This window comes from Bemisia tabaci, chromosome 1, assembly GCF_918797505.1.
Source record: "Bemisia tabaci chromosome 1, PGI_BMITA_v3".
NCBI lineage: Eukaryota > Metazoa > Arthropoda > Insecta > Hemiptera > Aleyrodidae > Bemisia > Bemisia tabaci.
Window position 1 is genome coordinate 49,594,479 of NC_092793.1, and position 13,933 is coordinate 49,608,411.

General features: G+C 41.5%; 1 protein-coding gene across 2 annotated transcripts in view; it reads left to right on the plus strand.

Annotated features, from left to right (window-relative positions):
* Positions 1 to 12,950: 12,950 nt before the first annotated feature.
* LOC109039507 (uncharacterized) overlaps positions 12,951 to 13,933 on the plus strand; it is a 217,266-nt gene continuing 216,283 nt past the window's right edge. The window contains exon 1 of one of the 2 annotated variants that reach the window (XM_019055005.2): positions 12,951 to 13,195. In XM_019055005.2, the coding sequence (XP_018910550.2) occupies positions 13,112 to 13,195 (84 nt within the window). In that variant the 5' untranslated portion in view covers positions 12,951 to 13,111. The remainder of the gene's footprint in view (positions 13,196 to 13,933) is intronic. The other variant, XM_019055006.2, reaches the window with a different exon arrangement.

Genomic DNA, 13,933 nt, shown 5'->3' on the forward strand with positions numbered 1-13,933 from the left:
ATAGTCCATTAGTTGATAATCGATAAGTGTCTCGCTTCACGAGCAATCCAGCTCTCTGAATGTTTTCAAAATTCTATTCTCGTCGGAGCCTTGACCGGTGACCATTGCGTCCCCCTCCCCTGCCTCTTAACTCGATGGCGAGGCTTGACTGATCGATTATCGATATTTGAAGCTATGGAAAAGAATCGATCATGAAGGTGTTCCCCCTTACTATCCATCCTCTGTCCCTTACCCGGATCCTTACCCTGTCTATCGATCCTTTTCATAGATTTAAATGACAGATAAATCGATATATCGCAAAACACGCCACGCCAGTGCTCGAGTCCATCTCAGATCTTGCTACAATCACCCAACCACAGACCACGACCACTTGTTGCTGTCGAAACTTTGAAGTCTCTCGCAACGCACCCTCAACCATTTGGAATGATCGTTCGTCCATCTTTTCAACTCTCACTCTGTTGGTGATGATATCTATTTAATTTCGTGCTCCCATTTTTCCAAACTTCGTTTGGAAAAATCCAAACTCGTATAAAAACCACCCATTTGCTAAATACAATTGAGGACACCGCACCAAGAACAGCCTATAACTTGAAACCGCGTTTTGAGAAAAACGCATTTAAAGTTTTGTTTTTGATGTACTGTGCATAATGTACTGACATAACTCGGGAAAAAAAAGGTTTTTCGACCTCGAGCCGTTACCTATCTGTATTCTATCGCTACCACAGCATAGTACAGGGTACGTAGAATCTGAAAAGCAGTTGGGCGTAATAACGACCTATACGCCTATAGGCTGTTCTTGGTGCGGAGTCCTCAATTCTAGCTGGAGCGCACTTCAGCTATGCATTCACCACTGCAAGAATGTCAAAGGAAATCGACAAGCCCAGCGTGTATGGAGGCTATTTCAATGTAATCTTCCGTCACATTTCTAAGGCGCAATGATACAACTATTTGAACTCTCCGGAATGCGTGAGGTATCACGCCGCATTTGAAGGCGTTTTCAAAACAGCCAAGTTCCGATACCCGGATTATCGTTTTGCAAAGTTCTTATTATTATGCTTTATTTCCTACCATTTGTTTGTTTTCAATCCTCCTATAAAAACTACTCATTTGCTGAATACACTTCCGGCTGGAGCGCATTTTAGCTATACATTCATGACTACTAAAATGTCAAAGGAAATCGATAAGACTAGCGTGTTTGAAGGCTATTTCAATTGTAATCTGCCGTCGCATTTCTAAGGCGCAATGATACAACTATTTGAACTCTCCGGAATGCATGAGGTATCACGCCGCATTTGAAGGCGTTTTCAAAACAGCCAAGTTTTGATACCCGGATTATCGTTTTGCAAAGTTCTTATTATTATGTTTTATTTCCTACCATTTGTTTGTTTTCAATCCCTCAATAAAAACTACTCATTTGCTATATACAATTCTAGCTGGAGCGCACTTCAGCTATGCATTCACCACTGCAAAAATATCAAAGGAAATCGACAAGCCCAGCGTGTATGGAGGCTATTTCAATTGTAATCTTCCGTCACATTTCTAAGGCGCAATGGTACAACTATTTGAACTCTCCGGAATGCGTAAGGTATCACGCCGCATTTGAAGGCGTTTTCAAAACAGCCAAGTTCTGATACTTGGTTTATCGTTTTGAATAGTTCATATTCTTTTGTTTTCTTCCGTACCACTTGTTTATTTTTAATCCTCGTATAAAAAGCACCCATTTGCTAAATACAATTCTAGCTGGAGCGCACTTCAGCTATGCATTCACCACTGCAAAAATGTCAAAGGAAATCGACAAGCCCAGCGTGTATGGAAACCGCGTTTTGAGAAAAACGCATTTAAAGTTTTGTTTTTGATGTACTGCGCAGACTCTTCTATGCAGGCACCCTGTTTTCGGTGTTTTTGGGTGACCCAACCCTTCTATTGAAGGATGCCGGGTAGATTTTGCGATACATTTTGGGTTTATACTCTCATACATTTAATTTAAAAAAGCGGTTTATAGGCCATTATTACGCCTAACAGTCATTTTGGTGGCAATATGAAGTATAAATCATTTTAATCACGCATGATTAACGCAAAATGAAAGAATATCGATAGTGAGTAAAGGAAGGGTAACTAGCACCTTATAGGCCCGTTTTTTGGTTGTTCTTGCACCCATCGATCCAGAGGCCTGACTTAACTCGGAAAAAAAAAGGTTTTTCGACCTCGAGCCGTTACCTATCTATATTCTTTCGCTACCACAGCATAGTCCAGGGGACGTAGAATCCGAAAAGCAGATGGGCGTAATAACGACCTACACGCCTATAGGCTGTTCTTGGTGCGGTGTCCTCAATTGGACCTAAAAATATGGCATTGTCACGTCATGAAATGGTTTACTTTTTCTACGCTGCGTTTTAGTCTCCGAGGCTTACTACGACACATAGGTAAGTAGTTCCAAACCAAGTGACGCATGAGTAACGCCTTCATCGTGAAAAGATTCTTCCTAGCGTGGCTTTGGAGACAGAATAGTTGCATAATTTTAAAACCAAATCAACAGTGAAGCATTAGTGATAATGCGGTAGCTTCAGATGATGTTTTGATGAAAAGTGTCGACGCATATGAAACGCCTTCATTGTGAAAAGATACTTCCTAGCGGGGCCTCGGAGGCCAAATAATTGTATCATCCAAATACCAAATCAACAGTATACAGCAACACGTAGCCGCAAGTAATGCGGTTGCTGTAGATACTTCTTTTATGAAGCGTTTCGACGTACAAGAAACGCCTGCATTGTGAAGAGATACTTCTCAGCGCACTCTGCTCCCTCCTTTTTAAATGAATGTTTCGTAATCATCGCATCGCATTACAATAAAAATCTCTGCGCTCTGCGGTCCTAAACCTTCCTGGATAAGAGGAAATAATGGTTTCCTGCTACCTCAGTATACCAATGTATATCAGTATACCAGTATATCAGTATAAGGTATGAAGCGTGCATAATTTTCCAATTAAAAATGCCTCAAAATCGCTCCATCTTTAACTCAAAATTCCAAAATTTTCCGGGAGAGAAACCCTGAGCCCCCGCTCCGTTTTGGGAAGTCGACCTTTCTGTGGACGCAGGCACAAAAGGCACCTAACGTTAGGTTGCTCCATGTGCGAAAATTTCGCATGACAGCACTGGTCTCATAAAGTTTAGTTTAGGCCCCATTTCAACAATTTCCCCGAAAAAAGGGCACTTTTTTGACTGGCGACCAATTAAATTCAGAGCTATTCTCAATTCAATTTTTTCCCCAAAATGCAACCCATTGTGTATCTGTTAAACTTGGTCTGCGTTTCTCGAAGGGGGCAAAATTGTTATAGCAGTCATAGTATGCAAGGAAGGTGAGATAAACTGAAAGTTCCTGAATTCCCCTACAAAGACGAAATTGGGTTAAAGATTCAAGTCCTAGGAGCAGTTGAATGCAGCGCCTACCCCCTTCGGCTGACTATACGATCACTGCTTTTCATCCTTTTTGATTACACCTTCAGCGTCTCTCATCTTCGAGGAGCTGAACCACTCTCGCATCCTGCGAGCACCGCGTCACGTCGCGTCGGTCACGATGTGTTTCACCGAGTATGCGTGATGTCACCTCCGAACACGTAGACGTAGGGGTAGGCTCAACCCTCACCGGAAACGTGTGTCTGATAACGCACCTCTGTATCGAGGTTTTTTAATGCACGTCCAAACACGCCCACCCACACACGAGGCGCGGTATCAGGTGATAGTCCAGGAGGCTTCGACAGCGAACATATGACACTCCATTTTGCGAAGGGGGAGAAGAGCTGACGCGCTTGAAATAATAAAAAAAAAACGGCGCGGGTATTTCGGTGCTGTGACGTGGGCTAATATTTGGTCGAGTGCTTTTACGCCCGGATCGGCGATGCTCCGCGTGTTGCGTCGTCGGTGCTTGAAGGAGCCATTCAAACCTGTTGCGTCCGGAATCCAGCCAATGGGTGCGCTCTCCGACGCCCAGCACGCCCACCGAGGCTGCGGTGGGTGGAAAATGAGGATGCCGCCCCCCTTCCCCCCCCCCCCCGGCATTCTGCGGTGCAATCTGGGGTGACATACTTCTTTTCGTTTATGACCGGGCCGACAATGTGTTCGGCTCAGCTGAAAAGTGGCTGGGATATGAATGAACGTTTCGCGATTTCAATAATTGGAACCAAATTTAAGTTTAGATAACCGAAGTCCTCAGTGAAGAACACTGGTCTTAGTATGGCTAACAAAAAATTGCGTTAGTTGAGCTGAAGGTCGGTTTCCGCGACTGAAAACTTCAGGTATCACGTCTGAAAATGTTAGTGTTTGAGCCTAAAGTTATTTTTTCCATTGTGAGAGCTGGCGTGGATTTTTATGGGGTTATGAGAGAGAGGAGGAGGACGAATGGCGACAATTCTCATAAAATGCTAAATATAATCTTTAAGAGGGACATTTTTAGATAGTAGAGAAGGGCGGGGGTTAGGAGTTAAGAAGTTCACCTTATCGGGCTTCTGGTAGATTGAATGAATGGGTTAAAAGGTCCTGAAATGCCTACTCATGCAGGTACTTCCCGCATCGAATATAAAAAAGAATTATGAAAAATATTGCAATAATTTTATTGAATTTTCCTCTCGGGGTAAGACTAAGGAGTTTTTCCCCAACTGAAAATTTTTGGATTTTTTTCAGCCTTGCTTTCCTCGCAAAATAGTGTGGACCCAGCAGGATTTGCCACCTTGCTCGATCCTGCGCTACCCTCGGCCCAATGAGGGGACCGTTTTCGATTCGATCAGAAAACAAGTCAGTAGGAAAATATTTTTTATTGTAAGTAGGGTGATTTCACGATTACAGGAATAGCTAAAATGCGCAACACCTTAAAAATAAAAGTGCACACATTTCAACCAAATTTCCTAACTTCATTTTAAAGGTATTAAACTTCATTTAAAATTTCATAACTTCATTTTAAAGGTATTCAACTTCCTTTTTCCAGCTTTGGTGCCCTCTATTTTGATTCAATGCAAAGTTATAGTGATTGACGAACAAGCCACTGAATCAGGTATCCCGCGGGACTGCTGGAGGCCCACGCAAACATGGCGGCACTGCCAAATTGTGTCGGTTACGTAACTGACATAGCGTAACCGACACTTGAAAATGTGAAATAAAATATGATACAAAAGATGAAACTTGGCAATTCTTAAAATATAAGGTGAAATTAGTGCTGCCTTAAATGTTTTCAAAACTTTAGGGACTTCTTGTTCGTTTAATAATATTAAATTGAGGATTTTTTATAGGGAGGAATTAGCACATCTAAAAATCACTGGTTTTCATAGAAATTAAAGTCTACATTGTATGAAAAACTGACTCATCAGGAATGGTTTTGTCAAGAAGAGTTCAGCGAACAATTTGATGACAGTTTTGAAACTCCTGACCCTGTCTGGCTAGATAAACACTGCACTTAATACAACTGCAAAAATATGTTGCCGCATGTGGCGACACTTCTTTCTACTGACTTTTCTCGCTTAATAATACTTATTTCCGTTCAAGCTGGCAATTGTCTTGAACATTCGAGTCTTCTTTTAGCAAATATTGCCAAAGAATCCATGATTAGTACTAATTTACTAACACAAATTGCTCTTTTGCTTCAAAATCAGGGTGAGCGACGCGTAACCGACCAGACATTTTCGGTCTTTAAAAGTCTATTATTATTAAATATAATGAAAATTTATCATCCTTTTTAGCATGGCTAAGTTCAGGGACATCATTTCTATTGATTTATTGACTTGGTTTCTAAAAGTTTTGCCCTAAGTCGTTTTATAACCCACGGCGACACGACTATTCCTTTTATCGTGAAATCACCTTACGTTCGAGAAATGAGGTTGAGTTAAGATCCTACATTGAATCATTCAATACGGGAACACGTAATCTCTTTCTCTTATTTTTTTTCTTCTTTTTTACAGACATGGCTCTTTTTTGACCGATGCCGTTTAACGCCTTTTTAGGCCGTGTTTCTTTAAAGGGACCAAATGACATCAGCTGTTGCCAAATTTCTCTGGATAATTTTTTTTTCTTTACGAGAGGACAGTTGTGCCGATTCTTTTGAAAAAGAGAGAAAAAAGGGCATGGTGACCTTGTAAAACTACGCGTTTTAACATTAGTTATCAATGAAAAAGCATCAAACACTTCTACAGGTCGGTATGACTGATCTGAAAATCTAGCAATCCTGCAGAATAGAGTGCAAAACGGAGGATCTCGATTTTGCGATCAAACGATCGCAAATGATTTTCTTTAAATCTACGACTATTACAATGTATCCCAAATTAACGATAACTTCCAAACAATCTTTTTCTTTTCTTCTTTTCCTCTTCGTCACTTGGAGAAAGTGTCGTGAGGAAGAATAAAAGGGTCAATAATGAAACTAAAAAAGCACTTATCTCAATTTGCGACCGTAGCTGCAACCTTATTACCACATTTCATTCCAACACAAGAAACTCAGCAGTTTTTTGCGTGAATTCCTGGTAGTTTGATTGCCGTAAAAATTATCTTCGAAAACTCATTGGAAAATTGTTGCGGTTGCTTTCATTCAAAGTAAAAGCAAAAAATCCGAATCACCAAAATTGAGATACTTTCTCGCACTATCAATAGTGTAGTCACTTCACTATCAATGGCTCCAGCTAAGAAGATCGAAGAAGTTGATAGCAACGCCTGAATACAACTATTCGTGTTCTGCGGATGTCCGCGTTGCAGAAGCGAGCAGTTGAAGGCGCTCTCACTTCTTGCACAGCGAGCTCAGTGAAGTGCGCGCGCCGCCGCGCCGCTCGCAACAGTAGTTATACATTCATAGCATGAGCCCCATTTTTCGTGTAATTATATGCTTTCTGGGGCTCATTTGGAAATAAAGGTACTCCCTTACGCCAGAGGAGTGACGATGTTTCGACAGTCAAACGAATATGCTATGTATCTACATTCTACAAGTATCGCCATTTCCAAATATTCACGCTCATTTCATTTGTCAGAAGGATATTAAACGACCCCCCAACTGATTCGCATGAAGTTTTTGAATAGTTAAAAATAAATGCTAATGCATATAAATTAAACAGAGATCTGGTTTTACCGGATGGCCCACTTTGTTGGGACAAGAATGAAAACATCGTAAATCTTTACCCGTCATTGCCTCCGGGATGACAATCCTGTTCTTGATCTCCTCAACATGTGATCTAATAATAAGACTCTTCAGCTTTCCACTGTTAGTGTTTTCCGATATGGATCAGTCCTTTACATTTTGTTAATTTTTGGATTTAATTAAAAGAATAATCAGTGAAATTTTGAGTTGAGAATTCCCAGCTGTCTCAAGTAAAGATATAATTGGACTTCATTTTGCAATTGGGAACTATAAATTCTAGCCCGGTTTAAAAACAACGTATGTGTCATTAGTTTCCCTATGCACATAAGTGTTTTTCCAGGAGAGCCAGAATTTATAGTTCCAAATTGCAAGATGCAGTTCAATTTATGAGTGAAATGTGGTTACGTTCTTTCGTCTAGGAAACAAGGATTTTTGCGAGATTACCTAACATTTTTTCCCATGGGTATTATTCATTCCTCCCTGAAAAATACAGATTCTCCTCGTTCGGATTTGTTTTCACTGGACCCCAAGAGCCTCATGACAAGCCTACAATAATTAGTGAATTAATCAGATAGTGGCACAGACGTGACGATACTGTTTCTCGATCTCTTGTTACAGAATGTCATTCAAAATTGTGCAGATGCAGTCCGAAGTATGGTTGCTCGTCCTCTTACGAGGAGAAAAAAACTTTTAGGGATTGAAGCTCTTTTCATATGGATCACTTAAGTGTTTGGCTCAAGTATGAGGGGTTTCAAACCTCGAAACCAAACTTCAGCTCAGATAAACGGAGTATTTCGTGAAAAAAAACTTCGGTTCCCGTGGCGGAAACCATCAGTTACTTGATTTGAAAATTTCAACGTTCTATATGAACCGAATTTATTTTCTTTGTGTATTTAGGTACTCTAGCAGAGGCAGATCCAGCAATTTGGCAACACCGGATTTCCTCCATTTGAACGTATGCCAAATAATCGATTCTTGTCAGAGCACTTGGCCCCTCCAAGTATCGATACATTTCCATCGGTTTAAATGGAAGAGAGACAATGTTGCCAATTTGCTGGATCTGCCAATGTACTCTAAGGGTTGAGGAGGAGCAATTTTCGGGGATACTATCGAAATGTCACTGCAAATGTAGCGTTTGTCGCGACAGTTTGTCGGAGCAAAGAAGCAGCAATTAGGAAGGGAGAGGCAGACAAGCGAGAATTCGCGAAGTGGGTTGCACGGCGAACTCGGTAATTCGAGTAGATTACCCCCAGTTGTTTTTCTCCGATTAAAGGCTCATCGGAACTCGTAAAAGCCTTCTTTTGATCGCAAAACACCATTCTCACCGAGGCCCTCCCCTTCCGCCTTTTATTGTCTCTAACGCAATTGGCGGAAACGGAAACTAACACACCGAGAGGAAATTAGACTTATCTCCGACATGCGAGTGGATCTGTCAGGGCTTGCCTTGCCGTCCTTTCTCGCGCTCCTTGTGATCAACTTGTCCATGGCGAACCTTGAAACACACTACCTAGATTCTGAGCTGACTTTCACTCCACTTTTAAAAATCTGTAGAGATCTACCGGTGCAATGTTCATGATTTTTCAGCCACTAGCAGGGAATATTCACTGGGGAAAAAACACATTGGATCTAGAGTCCAGACTTTTGAAAACATCGACAAGAAACAATACTCTTGATTCAATCGGATTTTTGCTTGAATCAGGGACCAATCCTCTTAATTTGAGCGGATTTCCTTTTGATTTAACCAAAAATCTGATTGAACCAAGAGTATTTTTTCTTGTCAATGTTTTCGACTCTAGATCCAATGTGTTTTTTTTCCAGTGTTTCCTGCATGTCCTCAAATATTCGCATACAGAGCCGGATTCACCCACTTGCCGCCCATGGGCCGCCTGTATTATGCCGCCCCCTTCTAATTCGTTTTGAAACATGTGTAAGAACCATCAAATGGACGTGCCGGAGGGGGCATAAGACGCATTTACTAGTGTTGGGTGCTGCTACTACTACTAGTTTTGTGAAAGCCCTGTCTACACTAGCAAAAGTTCACGGAACTTTGCGCGAAAGTCAAGTTCCGTAAACCTACCTCTGTGTGGTCAAGGCCCTCCATTGATAAGGAATTAACGAAACAATTATTGTGAAAGAAGAAACACGAGTGTGGTTTAATAATTTTAGCTTCCGTCACTGCCGCGCCGACCGCACTATGTTTGACGCAATGCGTGAAGTATTCACGTAGTCTTGTAGGCGCTAATATGCGTTTCATGCCGACCGCCGCGCCGAGGGCTTCTGTTCATCTCAAATCCTCGTCATCATTGCTCTCTGCCCCAGGCCAAATTGCGTGTTTAGTTTCTCTCTTAACTCGAACAATTAACAATGCTGTTCCTTGTGTCACACAAAAACGACTAAATTAGAAATTACTATATTTGAGAAATTTTGTCGCCTTTTCTCGTTTATTTTTCTGAATCTTTTTTTTAAATCTAAGTTTAAAAGAATCGCATAATTTGCCGCCATATGGGCCGCAGCTAATGTCGCCATCCCCTCAATTCCGCCCTGCTCGCATACATTTATTATGATCAAGATTTTCGTTTCATCAAGTCGAAACTAATGTCGAGTGCCGGGGGCCGGGCCACATAGCAGTTAGAAGGACTCCTTTTTCATCAACATTTCTTGGCCGACCACGTGTTTCATGCTAAAAACAGTAAAACCACCACCGGTAGTATTCTCCGCGCGCAGCTTTCTTGTTTACGGGAACAATATTGAATCTTTCCTTTCTGGATCAGACTCTAAAATGACACCCACTTACAAAGCTCCTAGCCGTATCTTCAACCATGAAGGCCTTTATAACGCACCTTCTGCCTCGGTCTGACTTGTCAACCTTGATACGAATAAACAAACAAGTACTCAACCCCAGACACCCATTGGCTCACATACCAGTGACGGGAGCGAGAAATGATAACGGAGCAAGCCGTTCCAATTATTAAAGTGTTCCATGATTTATTATACCACATGCCTGTCTTTACTAGTACGTAGAGAGAAGTACATATTTTCCCCCATAACAAGGGGGACAGAAAAGAGTTATTTGTTCTTATTTTATTTTCTCAAACAGAAAAAACAACAGCAAAAATACAGTCTGCCCTTGAATAGTCATTACTTCCAACTTTGAAAGTGATATTTTATGAAAATTTTCAAACCACTCGTCGTTCAAAAATTGCTTTTTCTTATTTTTCGTGTCACCCCAGAAAATTTTCCTACTAGTTTTGAAATTTAAAATTAAAGAAAAAAGGAAGCTAGTCCATTGATAAGCTGAAAACGCAAACCATCAATCCTGGTATTTAAATTTTATTTGTGTGATATTACCAGTTATTATAAGGTTATAAAGGATAGAAGAACCAGGTAGATCGTCCAATTAACACAAATCACTTGAACTGGAGACTTTTTTTGGATTTAACTTTACAGAGAGTTAACAAAAATAAATTAAAATTGATGTTTTGGTTACCAATTGCTTATAATTTCAAATGTCTAATATGAATTGCTCCAAATCCGAGATTTTTTTTCTTTCAACTATCATTGTTTAACCTCCGCAGATTCTAAGAAACAAATCAGAGAACTTTGCAATACCTTTCGACGTGCGTATAAAAAAGCTGGTGGATATTTTTTTAGTGAAGCTTAAAAAAGGCAATTTTTGAGCAGCCGGTTGCTTGAATATTTAAAACCCATTTTAGTATTCACCATTCAAAAGCTGAAATACGCCTTCCTCAAACGTACAACTAGTTTTTTCTTAATACATGGAATTTTTTCTCGCAGATTTACCGGACTAACAGACATTTTGATCAATAATAGGGCGAGACACAGCAATACACTAATTTGTTAACATTTTTAAGGCTTCTATCTGTGCTATGAATAACGCGACTTCACTTAAAGCTTAGAAATTATTATTAATCGTATTCGAAACAAAATTAAAGTTAATTTCTTAAAGTGTTGGATAATTACATGTCATTTATATTTATTCAGTCTTATACGTCGATCGAGGAGCAAATTAAATTTTTCCAATTCTTTTCATTTAAGTACATACCAGTGCTTATCATTGAACACAGACCATTGATAAGCCTAGCGGGACATATACGTGCACGGACGAAGAAGTTTCAAAGAGGATTAAGAGAGGCAGATGAGCAAAACCACCCGGATATTACACGAGTCGACAAGAAATCAATTGTTTTCGTGATGAGAGTTATCTGCAGAGACGCATTGCACATTTTTTTAATTGCAGTTTAATAACCAGGAATAGGCTGATAGGGTACTGTACACGCTCGATAAAACGATACGCGGGCTTCCAATTTTTCCATGCGGAAAAAATATCCACCCATTAAAACGTACCTAATTTCAAGAGGAAGAACGTATTTGACCTAGTTTTTTTTCATACAGACGCTTCTGAAAAGCTCAAAAAAGATAGATGAGAAAAAAATACAATGAGATCAAATCGCAGCCGGAAACTTTCACTTCATTCAATCGACACGATATTGAGACAGATCAAAGGAACTGGGAGTTGAATCGCGCAGCTGAAGTTTACCTAAGGTCAGTTCGGAGTTTTGCCGGAACCTCGTGCACTAAGAGAAAGCAAGCAACTTCATTCAGAAGTTTGAGTGGAGCAATCAAACTTGAGGGGTGCGGACAAATAGTTCAAGTGCACGAATCCCAAGTTTCGCTGCAGTAATCATGTATTATTAAAATCGCGATCATTGAATGAGAGTAGATTTTTCCTTTACATCCACTTACAAATCACGTTACAATTCTTTCTTTTTAGAAATTATTTGGCGCCTCATCCTCTGTGATAATATTTATTACTAATTTGATAAAAGGCTGTTCTTGCATTTTGTCATGCCATCCTGAGTCAAAAATGTCGGATTCATAGGCACTTTGGGTTACCTTGAGTTACTTTTTTAATCGGTAAGATCAACCAAAAGGACTTGGTTGATCAACCAAAATCGTAGGTTACTCTGAGTTAGGTTACCCCCGAGACATCTGGGGATGAAAAAAAAGGTCCTGCTGAACTGATGTAGAGGATGCTTGAGCAGATTTCTCCTGGGAGGAGACCAAGAGGACTTTTTTTTATAAGTGCATCACTGCATCACTTGAATATAATTGAATGAGAGACATCAACAGCCCAACAGCTTGTCTGGTATGGTCATGTTAAAACGATGATGGAAGAGAGGCTGCCAAAGAAAATAGGAGGAAACGGAGAAGATGCCTAGTAAAAAGGTTGCGACAGCCTGTCGCCATCCTTTTACTAGGCATCTCCTTCGTTTGAAACCCCCTGTCGCCATCCTCTTACTAGGCATCTCCTTCGTTTAAAACCCCCTGTCGGCGACAGGGGGTTTCAAATTAAATAACGGAGAGCCAGCTGCCTGAGGGGCCGTGAGAAGACCAGGTACATTGGCGGTCGGGTATCGCAGAGCGCCAGAAAGCACTCTGAAGGCATATAAGCTCTGCTAAATGCCTCGGCCATGAGTCATCATTCGGGGAATCCGGGGGTTAGCTCCCGGAAATAACTTTTACCGCGTAGCGCGGGGTCTCTAAAATATATTGTCTCTGGGCACGGGAGATAACCTCACCCACAATGCAACACAGGAAGTATGAGCAAAAATTGAAGGGGCAAAACCTGGCGAATCGCGTGTCGCAAGGGACGCTGGCCGACGCCTCCGGAATGATAAACTAACGCCACTATCCTCGACTACACCCCGCGGAAGGGAAGGAAAGCCGACAGGAAGAAAGCGCGAAAAACTCGGTGGGCAGCTGTTGCGCTAGGCCCCCCGCCGCCCTGCCCCCCTCCCCCCTCGGGAGCCCCGTAGCCCGCGTATAAAACGCTCCTGTCTCGAATACGCGGTCTCGTCACTCGCTGCGCGGACCAAGCGGAGCTCACACCGACATCGAAGAACGCATCGCACCGTTCGTCGTCGCCGAAAGTTTTCCCGTTAGGAGACTCACGTTTTCACGACACGACCCGCGGTTTCCCAAAATGCAGAGCCCGCTCGCCCAGCCCAGGATCTGGATCCTCGTCCTCCAGTTCGTCGTACTCTTCGCACCTTCCCACCTCTACCCAGTAAGTCACCCCATATATTTCACCTTGTTTCACTCTGTAAAACAGGTTTCACTCACCAGGGATTTCGCGATTGCTCGATTTATTGACCTTAAACTTTTTTGCGATCGGTCGCTCGAGATTTAAAAAAAATGCCCTCGCCATATGATCCGTATCCCTTCATAGTGCAAAGATTTTTTAGGAACTTAAATTAATGACCCAGGTGGTGCTTTGTGTCAACTTTCAAAGAATTAAAGCCTTTTTCCAAAATCTACAGTCCGTCAAAGTGAGCTTTCCGTGTGATTTTGCTAAAAATCATTTTTGGCCCGGAGCCCCCCCCCCCCCAAATTTTAGCGTACCCCAAAATAGTGTGACGTGCACAAGGAGACCATTAATTGATATGGCCTTCCATGCAAATTTTGAATATATTGAACAGATAGATTCTGAGAGATGGCTATACACAGATCTGGGGGACGCCTGACGGACGGACACAGATTTTTTCAAGTACAGTTATTTTGACTCCAGGGACCTTAAAACGTCTAGAAAAGATGATTTTGTTTCTTGGGCGATGACGATACTTCCTCTACGCGAGAGGGGAGCGAGAGAGTAAAAATACCTCTAAAAAATCGCGGATAGTCTGGAAACGCGGATAATCTAGAATCGTGGATAATCGAGACTACTGTATTTACATTGTGCAAGTTGTAATAAAAGAGTGCAGCGTCTGATGAAGAAAGCTCGTATTCACAAAATTGTCATTAAGAG